The 9938-nt window shown below is 22.5% G+C and overlaps 1 protein-coding gene across 7 annotated transcripts in view; it reads left to right on the forward strand.

Moving 5' to 3' along the window:
• LOC117174882 (centrosomal protein of 192 kDa) overlaps window positions 1–9938 on the forward strand; it is a 97248-nt gene that overhangs the window by 67897 nt on the left and 19413 nt on the right. For all 7 annotated transcript variants that reach the window (XM_033364291.1, XM_033364295.1, XM_033364296.1 and 4 more), the window contains 2 exons: window positions 581–757; window positions 5453–5633. In XM_033364291.1, coding sequence (XP_033220182.1) covers window positions 581–757; window positions 5453–5633 — 358 coding nt within the window. The remainder of the gene's footprint in view (window positions 1–580; window positions 758–5452; window positions 5634–9938) is intronic.

Below are 9938 nucleotides of genomic sequence, written 5' to 3' on the forward strand. Positions count from 1 at the left end.
TTTTTTATAAATTCTTCGTCTTTTCTGGTGGAAAATTATTTATCTTCTTGATTGATTATTAATGGTTTTAGTTTCAAATTAACCTCGTTTATTGAAAATTTATCTCTTTTGCGAAGTATTTTTTGAAATCCTTCGAAATTGTTTTTTAAAAATCTTTTTAAAGTCTTCACAATTTTTGATAAATCTTGAAAATCGTCTGAAATATTTGAAAAATTTTTTAATTTTGTTGACGCTTCGAATTCTTTGAAATATTTGCGAATGTTTTTGAAATCTTTGGAAATGTTCTGAAATATCTTGAAATTTTCGTGAAATCATTCTAAGATCTTTGAAATCTTTGCGAAATCTTGGAATTCCTCCGACATATTTAAAAATTTTGAAATCTTTATGAAATTTAAAAAATCTTTGAAATATATGCGAAAACATTCCTTAGAATATTCAAATCTTTCTTTAAATCTTTTAAATATTTGTGACATCTTTGAAATATTTTGAAATCGTTGGAAAATATAAAAATTAAATTAAATTTTCAAATATTTTGAAATATTTTGAAGTCTTTGTGAAATCTTGGAAATTTCCTTTATAGTTTGCACGAGATCAACAAAAGTCAACTAATAGCTTGATCCTAACGCTCCAAGCAACGGAGAGTAAAACCATCACCGTCATTTTCAATCCTCTTTCTCCAGGAGCTGTCACAGGAAAACTTTTATTCCAGCATTACTCGCATACAAAGGATCACTCCGAATCACGCTCGCCAAAAGTGGTAAGTCTTCAAAAATACAGTTTCCCCCTTTTTTAAAAAATTTCTCTCTTTCCCTCTATTCTTGAAAAAATTCGCCTTCGCCTCTATTTTTTTAAATTTCCGCTTTTCTCTTTAAAAATAGGATATTTGAAAATACAATTTTTGTTTTACAGCTAAAAAATTATGCTAATCAGTATTTCATCTATTATAATTGAGTTAATTTGTTTTTAAATTGTACTAATTTCAAACTAAATTATTTAGAGTTCAAATAAATACTTAAAACTAAAATATTTTCCACTGATTCTGTGTATATATACAAATGTACTAATTTTTGTTTGCTTTGAAAGCTTAAATTTCACAATATTTAGTTTTAAATTTCTTAAAATTATCAGGACAATTTTACTGATACATGTTTCAATATTGCAAAATTTCATATTGACACTCTTGGTAGTTAGTTTTAAATTTAATAATTTTAGATTTAATTATTCTAAAATTTTTGCTTTCAATTTGAAACCTTCAAAATTGTCTGGTTTTTTAAATTCTTCGAAATCGTAAAATATAAAATTAAAAGCCTTGATAGTTGTACAATTTTGAGTTGAAAGGATTTGTAATTAAACCATTTTGAACTAAATGCCTCCAGAATCAATTAAAAACTAATTTCAAATTTGGGGACTGATAATTAAATTGTTTCTTATCTAAAAATGTTACAAAATATTCAACATTTCAAACTGAAATTAAAAAAAAAACAATTGGGAAATTGCAAATAGCAATCTTGCTTTGTATTATCATTTTTATTCTTATTTTCAATTTTATATCTTTAAATTAATCGATTTTTAGTAAAATAATTATAGATTATAAATAAATACAATGGCTGCATTTTTAACCAAATAGTTAAATTTTCAACAACAAATAAAGATGAGTTTTCAACAATGTACCTCAATTTTCAACCAAGATTATGAATCTTCAATGAAAAAAAAATAAATTTCCAAGGAGTTAGTTCAAATTTCAACTAAGGAGTTGAATTTTCAAAATAAAATGATGAATTTTCAGCGAAAACTGTGATAGTTGACACTTCAACAAAAAAGATTTAAATTTAAACTAAGAAATATTTATAGTCAACCAACGAAGACAAGTTTTCAACAAAACACTTGAATTCTCAACTAAAATAGATTAATTTTCAATCAAGCAGTTGCATTTTTAATTTTAAATAAAAAATTGATTTTCTACCAAAAAAAAAGAATGTTATACAAATACATCAATATCCAACCAAATAGTTAAATTTTGTTATCAAATTGTACAATTTGCGAATCGAAATTCGATTTTTCTATAAAACATTTGAATTTTCAACAAAATAGTTAAATTTTGAGATAAAAAAAAAATTTCTAACCACATCAAATACGAATTTTCAACCCAAAAATTAACTTTTAAGAACATAGACAGTTTTATTTTGACCCAAAAAAGATTAAATTTCTACGGAAAGATATTTTCAATTTAAAAAATATGTCGTCAAGAAAGGAACAAAATTTAAATTAAATTGTTGAAATCAAAGCAAAAAGACGAATTTTCAACAAAACAGTTTCAAACCGAGGATTTGATATTTCAATAAAAAAGATTTCAATTTAAAGCTAAAAAAAGGTTGAGGATTTTAACTATTTTGTGGAAAATTTATCTTGGAAGTGGAAATAGTTTTTTAAAAATTAATTTATTTGGTTGATAATTTAATATTTTAGTTGACAAAACTTTTTTTTTTGTTCAAAATTTAATTGTTTGTTTGAAAATTTGTAGGAGAATACTTATGCTTCTTGGTGACCAGTTCCTCTTTTTTGGTTGATAATTTAATTAAAAATTCATATACTTGGTTTAAAAATTAACGTACTTTGTAAAAATTCGTATATTTTGGTAGACAATTCATTTTATTGGTTGAAAATGAATTTTTTTGTTGAAAATATGTTTTTTTTTCTTATTTAGAATTAGTTTTTTTCAACTATAAATGTAACTGTTCTATTTTTTTGTCGAAAATTTATCTTTTTTTATAAAAATTGTATCTTCTTGGTTGAAAATTATTCTATTTTTTTAAAATCTACTTTGATTTCATTGAGAATTAGTTGTTTTTTAACTGAAAATTTAATTATTCTATTTTTAGTTAAAAATGTACCTTTTTTTTGAACATTCGTTTCTTTTGTATTAAAAATCTATTTTACTAACTGAAAATATAACTATTTTATTTTTGGTAGAAAATTGATCTTTTTCGTTAAAATTCATCTATTTGGTTGAAATTAAAAATTTTTTTAGTTGAAAATTAACTTTAACGATTCCATTTTTTGTGGAAAATTCGTTTTTTTTTTATAGAAAATTCATCTTTTGGGTTTAAAATTTAATTATGTCATTGAGAATTCATTTGTTTGGTTGAAAATTTATTGTTTTAACTGAAAATTTAATTTTTCCTTTTTTCGTTTAAAAAATAATTTTTTTGTATAAAAAACAAACTATTTTGTTGAAATTGATCTTTTTTAGGTGAAGATGCTTGTAATTTGTTGAAAATAAATATTTTTTCGCAGAAAATTATTCTTTTGGGTTGAAAATTCAACTAACTACTTGGTTAAAAATTCATATTTTTAATTGAAGATTCATCATATTACTCAAAAATTCATTTCTTAGGTTCAAAATCTATCTTACATGTGTATGGCTGATTTTATACCTAAGAGAATTTAGAAATTGGGATATTGTAGGAACCCATAAGTTAACATAAATAATTATAATTAAAATAAAATGATTATTTATATAAAAAATTTTTATTATTAATTCAGGGTGGCCGTTTTAATCGAAGAAGAAATTCCCGATTATTTCTCGATTTTTCCAGGTTTACAATCAAACTTTCGAACTCTTGAACATAAATATTTTGTATTTGAAACTATAAAAACTGAACTGCAAATTGAAACACTTAAAGTGGAACTTTTTTTAATTTTAAGGTTTAAAATTTAATGCCGAACATTTTTTTGAATTTAAACGCTCAGTAAATAAATAATTGTTAAACTTTTATAAATTGTACAATTCAAAGATTTAAAGAAGTATATATAAATTCAAGCTATTATTTTTAGTTATATAAATTGAAGAAGGTGTCAACGAATTTATATATTTTCAAAATTATATGTTTTTGAGCAAGTTTTAGTGAGAAACATTAAAAAATTGGTATCTTTTTAAAACCTTAAAGAGCTTAAAAAATGTTTCACAATATTAAAAAATCTACATTTTGTTTGAAACTTTTTGGAATGTTCTCAAATTTCAAATTATTTTTTATATCCTTTTAAAAATTCGAAGCATTTATTCAAATTATTCTAATTCTTTCTAACACTTTTATTAAATTCTGAAAAATAAACAAATAAATTACTGAAACTGACCCAAATTATTTTTAAACAATTGTGGACGTCTTTTGAAATATTTTTTTAATATTTTGTTACAATTAATTTAAAAAAATGAAAATTCATTTGAAGTTTTCCCAGGCATCTTAAGAAAATTTTTTCATCATCTTCAAACTTTTGAAAATCGTTGAAAAACTTAAAAATTTTATTTTGAAATTTTCAAAAATCTATATTTTATTTGGATATTAACAAAAAAAATTTTCATGCTTAAAATTGGGTTTTAACAGCTCCTGAATGAGGCATATTTAGGAGTTTCAAAAAAAAATTATCGTGCCAATTTTAGAAAGTTTTCTTAAAATCTTCTAGAATCTTTTTTTTTTAATTTTGTTTAAATCTTGAAAAAAATTTCAATATTTTCTTAAAATAATTTTTCAAAATCAAAAATTACTTTTAATTTTCCTATGAATCTTGAAAAAATGTTTTTATTTTTTTGAAGCCTTTAACAATTGTTGAAAAGAATCTAATTTTTTTGTTTAAAATCTGCGAAAATCTACATTTTGTTTGATATTAGGCTATCATTTCAAGTTTTACATTAAGTTTGAATCTTTTTAAAACTTTTACATGTCTCCTAAAATTTCTCAAATTTCGACTGCAAATAATAAATGTTCAATTTTTATTTATATGGTACATCTAAATTTAAAAGAAATTTTCTAAAATTTTCGGGATTTTCTGAAAATTGTAGAAAAAATTCAATTCATTTTGCCAGATATTTAGAAGTTCTGAAAAAATTTCCAAAATAATTTTAAATTTAAAAACAACTTCTAGATTTGTCAGAATTTTGAAATACAAGTTTGAAGCTTGCCAAGGATGTTTAAACTATTAAAAAAGAAAATAATGGAAATTCTAATTTAAGAAGTGTTTAGTTAAAATTTTTTCAATTTTTCAATATTTAATGTTTCCAGCTTAAAATTCCTTAATATTATATAATTTTGATAATTTTAAAGATAATTTATTTTTTAATTTAGAGAATTGAAAATGATAACGTGAATTTATATTTTTTTACATTGAAAAATGTTAGTTTATTTAAAAACTTTTAAATTTCAATTTTAAAAGTTCAAAATTTAACAGTTCCAGTTTGAGTTCTTTCATTTGCAGCTCAGTTTTTCTTACCTCAAGTGGTTCAGTTTTGATTAGTTTAAATAAAAATTTGTTTAGTTTTAAGTACTAAATTTTTTAATTTCAATGAGCATGAAAAATAGTTGCGAACCGGAAAAAAACCTTGAGTTTTTTTTGGAATAAAATGGCCACTCTGTATTCGATTAATTTTATTATTGATATATTTTATTTTTAAAATTAGATACCACTCTATGGATATGGTGGCAGTACAAAGTTAGAAATTTCCAAGGCGTATAAAGACACTGGCGGTCAAATGTGGCTCTCGCTTGGAAAAATGACTGGCGGGTCTTTGGACGCGAAAATAAAACTAGAAAATTTGGGAGACTTGACGTGTTATGTGAAACTAAAGTTGATTCCAAAAGGTTCGTCAGTTTAATTATTTAAATTTCAGGCCAGCTATAAATCCTAGAAGACCTCTGAGAACTGGAAAAGTTATTGAATTGTGAAAAAGATATTGGATTTGTTTTTTAATTTCTCAAATTTCGAAGTCTCGACAATTATTTCAGTACTTTATATCGAATTTCTAATTTCCAAAGACATTGGAATTGATTTTTTTCACTAATAAAAATGATATAAGATGGTCGCAGGTCATGGAAAACCTGGAAATCAGGGAGAAGTCAGGGATTTTCTTTCGTCAAGGAAAGTCGGGGTATCGCAAAAAAAAAACAATGGATTTTAAAAAAAAACTTTTTAGGATTGTTTAAAAAAATAAAGAAAATTTGTTATAGATTTCAAGGGATTTGGTAAGATTTCCAAATATTTAAAAGATTTTAAAAGCTCTCAAGGTATTACAAAAAAATGTTCAGGAATTTTCAACAACTTTTTTAAAAACATTTAAAGGATTTCTAAAGATGTTAGCGTATTTTTAAAATTTTAAGGAATTTTTAAATTTTTAAAGAGATTTGAAAGGAGATGTTTCAGGTTAATTTTGATAGATTTCAATTTAAAAGAATTTTAAATATTTCAAGATATTTTAAAATATGCTAAGGGATTTCAAAAGATTTGAAATATTTTAGGGGATTTAAGAAAAAAATCCAAGGGATTTTTATCAGATTTCCAAGGCTTTCAATTATAAAAATTTCCAGGGTTTGTAGGAAATATCATAAGATTTCACTCGATTTCAAAGGCTATTATAATATTTTAATGGACTTTAAAGAATTTATTCACAAGAATTGAGAGATTTCTGACGATTTCAAATATTTTCAAATATTATGAAATTTTACCAAAAATTTTAAAGAATTCTAGGATATTTTAAAAGATTCCAAGAAATTTTAAATTGATTTTGAAGATTTTCAGGTATTTTTAAAAATTGCAAGGAATTACTTAGGATATTTTATGATATATTTTTAATAGATTTAAATCACAGGAAATTAATTCAAAGGGTTATTTTACAAGAGGGCATTTTAAATTATCAAGAATTATTTTTAATTCTTCGGAATTTTATCAAATGTTTTTGAATTCTCTTACATTTTTTTTAAACTCATTCCAAGCTGAATGAATTAAAAAAAAATTTTTTTTCACTCTAATTTTACTATAATTAAGGATATTTTTCGGATTTTGGATTTTTTTTATAATTTGGAATTCACTCTGAAATTTTAATAATTTATCCTGAATTCTCTGCAATTCCTTTATTCTTCCTGAATTCTTTTTAATTGCTCAAGTTTTGCTGAAATCAATGGAATATTTTTGATTTTCTCAATTCATTTGAATTCCCTTGGATTTTTCTAAACTCATTTTAAACTTAATTATTTTTAAAAAATATTTTTGAATTTTTTTCAGTTCAGCTTGAATTTTTAAGAATTTTATTGAATTTTTCTCATTTCCTTTTATTTCCTCTGAATTCGCTTATATTTCACTAAAATGAATTTAATGATGAAAAAATTTTTAATTATTTGTATTTATTTGGAATACATCCTAATTTTTTATTCATTCATCTTGAATTCTATCAAATTCTTTAAATTCTCTAGGTTTTTTAGAATTATCCATGAATTCTTCTAAATTTCCTTGAATTTTCCAAAATTCATTAAAAAATGACTGAAGTCGATGAATATTTTGGATTTTTTAAAATGCGTTTGGAATTCATTTGGAATTCATTCTGAATTCTTAATAATTTATCCTAAAATCCCTTGAATTTTGTAATTCTTCCTGAATTATTTTAAAGTTTACTGAAGTTTTGCTGAAATCAATGGAATGTTTTCGATTCCCTTGCATTTTTCTAAACTCATTTTAAACTTAAAGAATTTTTTCTGTATTTTCCAATTTCAAATCACCTCGAATGCTTACGAATTTTAATCAAATTTTCCTCATCTCTCTTAAATTCCTCTGAATTCACTTGAATTTTACTGAAATTGTTTTCAATTCATTTGATATTATTTGGAATTCATGCTGCATTTTTATTAATTTATCCTATATTTTTTTAATCTTTTTAAGAATTATGTAAAGTTTCAAAAGAATATAAAAAACATTTTTTTACAATTTCAAGGAAAATTTAAAATTCCTTTTTATTTAACAAAATTAATTTTCAGAGAATATCTAAAGAGATTTCCACAATTGTCAAAAATGAATCTTGGAAGATATGAAGGAAATATTTTTTATTTTGCAGAATGTAAGAAATAAATTCAAGAAGAATTCGAATCATTCGAAAAAATTTTTAGTAGTTGTGAAAAAATGCCATAATTAATTTAAAATTTGAATAAATGTAATACAACATGTAGATGTTTCAAGATTTCGAAATAAAATTTTGAAGCTTTTTGAGGATTTTCAAACTATTTAGAATCAAAATAATTTAACATTTGAGAAGTGTTCACTTCAATCGTTCAATTTTTAATATTTACAGCTTAAAAATTTTTTAAATCATTGAACGTGAAAAATTTTTTCGGACCGCGAAAAAACCAGGGATTTTCTTTTTAATTTCCAGGATTTCAGGAAATATCCTAAGATTTATATGATTTTAGGATATTTTGTCAAATTTCAAAGAATTACAAGCACTTCAAAAAAGTGCAAGCAATTTCAAAAGATTAAAAAAATTCTAGGATATTTTAAAAGATTCCAATGAATTTGCAATTTATTTCAATAATCTGAAGGAATTTCAAAGTATTTTTAGGATTTTATTGCATTAAATTGTTTTTATGGTTTTAAATTGCAAGAAATGAAAAGAGCTTCAAGAAATTTCAAGCGATTTCGAAATATTTGAAAAAATTCTAGTATAATTTAAAACTTTTCAAGAAATTTTCAATTTATTTCAATATTTTATAGGTATTTCAAAGTTTTTAGGCTAATTAAAAAAATTGCCAGGATTCACAAGAGCTTCCGGAAATTTCAAGCGATTTCGAAATATTTGAAAAAAAAACCATAGAATATTAAAAAATATTCCACGGAATTGTCAATTGATTTCAATAATTTGAAGGTGTCTCAAAGTATTTTTTAAGATTTTAGGTTATTTTTAAAAATTGCAAGGAATAACAAGAACTTCAAGAAATTTCAAGCGATTTCGAAATATTTTAAAGAATTCTAGTATATTTTAAAGCGTTTCCAGAAATTTTCAATTCATTTCAATATTTTATAGGTATTTCAAAGTATTTTAGGTTATTTGAAAAAATTGCCGGGAATTACAAGAGCTTTAAAAAATTTCAAGTGATTTCAAAAGATTTTAAATAATACTAGAATATTTTAAAAGATTCTAAAGAATTTTTAAATTATTTTATAAATTTGAAGATATTTAAAAGTATTGTCAAGATTTTAGGGTATTTTTTTTAATTGCAAGGAATTACAAAAACCTAAATAAATTTCAAGTGATTTCGAAATATTTAAAAGAATTTGAGGATATTTTAAAAAATTGCAAAGAAATTTGCAATTGATTTCAATATTTTATAGGTATTTCAAAGTATTTTAGGCTAATTTAAAAAATTGCCAGGAATCACAAGAGCTTCCAGAAATTTCAAGCGATTTCGAAATATTAAAAATAATTCTAGTATATTTTCAAACATTTCAAGAAATTTTCAATTTCATTCAATATATAATAGGTATTTTAAAGTATTTTTAAGATTTGTAGGTATTTTTAAAAATTGTCAGGAATTAAAAGAGCTTACGAAAATTTCAAGTGATTTCAAAAGATTTTAAAGAATACTAGAATATTTTTAAAGATTCTAAAGAATTTTTAATTTATTATTTAAATTTGAAGGTATTTCAAAGTATTTTTAATATTTTAGGGTGTTTTTAAAAATTAGAAGGAATTACAAAAGCTTCAAGAAATTTTAAGCGATTTCAAAATATTTTTAAGAATTTGAGGATATTTTAAAACATTACAAGAAATTTTCGATTTATTTAATTATCTTATAGGTATTTCAAGGTATTTTAGGGTATTAAAAAAAATTGCCAGGAATTACAAAAGCTTAAACAAATTTCAAGTGATATCAAAAGATTTTAAAGAATACTAGAATATTTTAAAAGATTCGAAGGAATTTTTAATTTATTTTTTAAATTTGAAATTATTTCAAAGTATTTGTAAGATTTTCGGGTATTTTTTAAAATTGTAAGGAATTACAAAATCTTCATCAAATTTTAAGCGATTTCGAAATATTTTAAAGAATCATATAATATTTTAAAAGATTCCAAGGAATTTTCAATTGATTTCAATAATTTGAAGGTACTTCAAAGTATTTTTTAAG

This window comes from Belonocnema kinseyi, chromosome 6 (assembly GCF_010883055.1).
Source record: "Belonocnema kinseyi isolate 2016_QV_RU_SX_M_011 chromosome 6, B_treatae_v1, whole genome shotgun sequence".
In the NCBI taxonomy this organism is placed as follows: Eukaryota; Metazoa; Arthropoda; class Insecta; order Hymenoptera; family Cynipidae; genus Belonocnema; species Belonocnema kinseyi.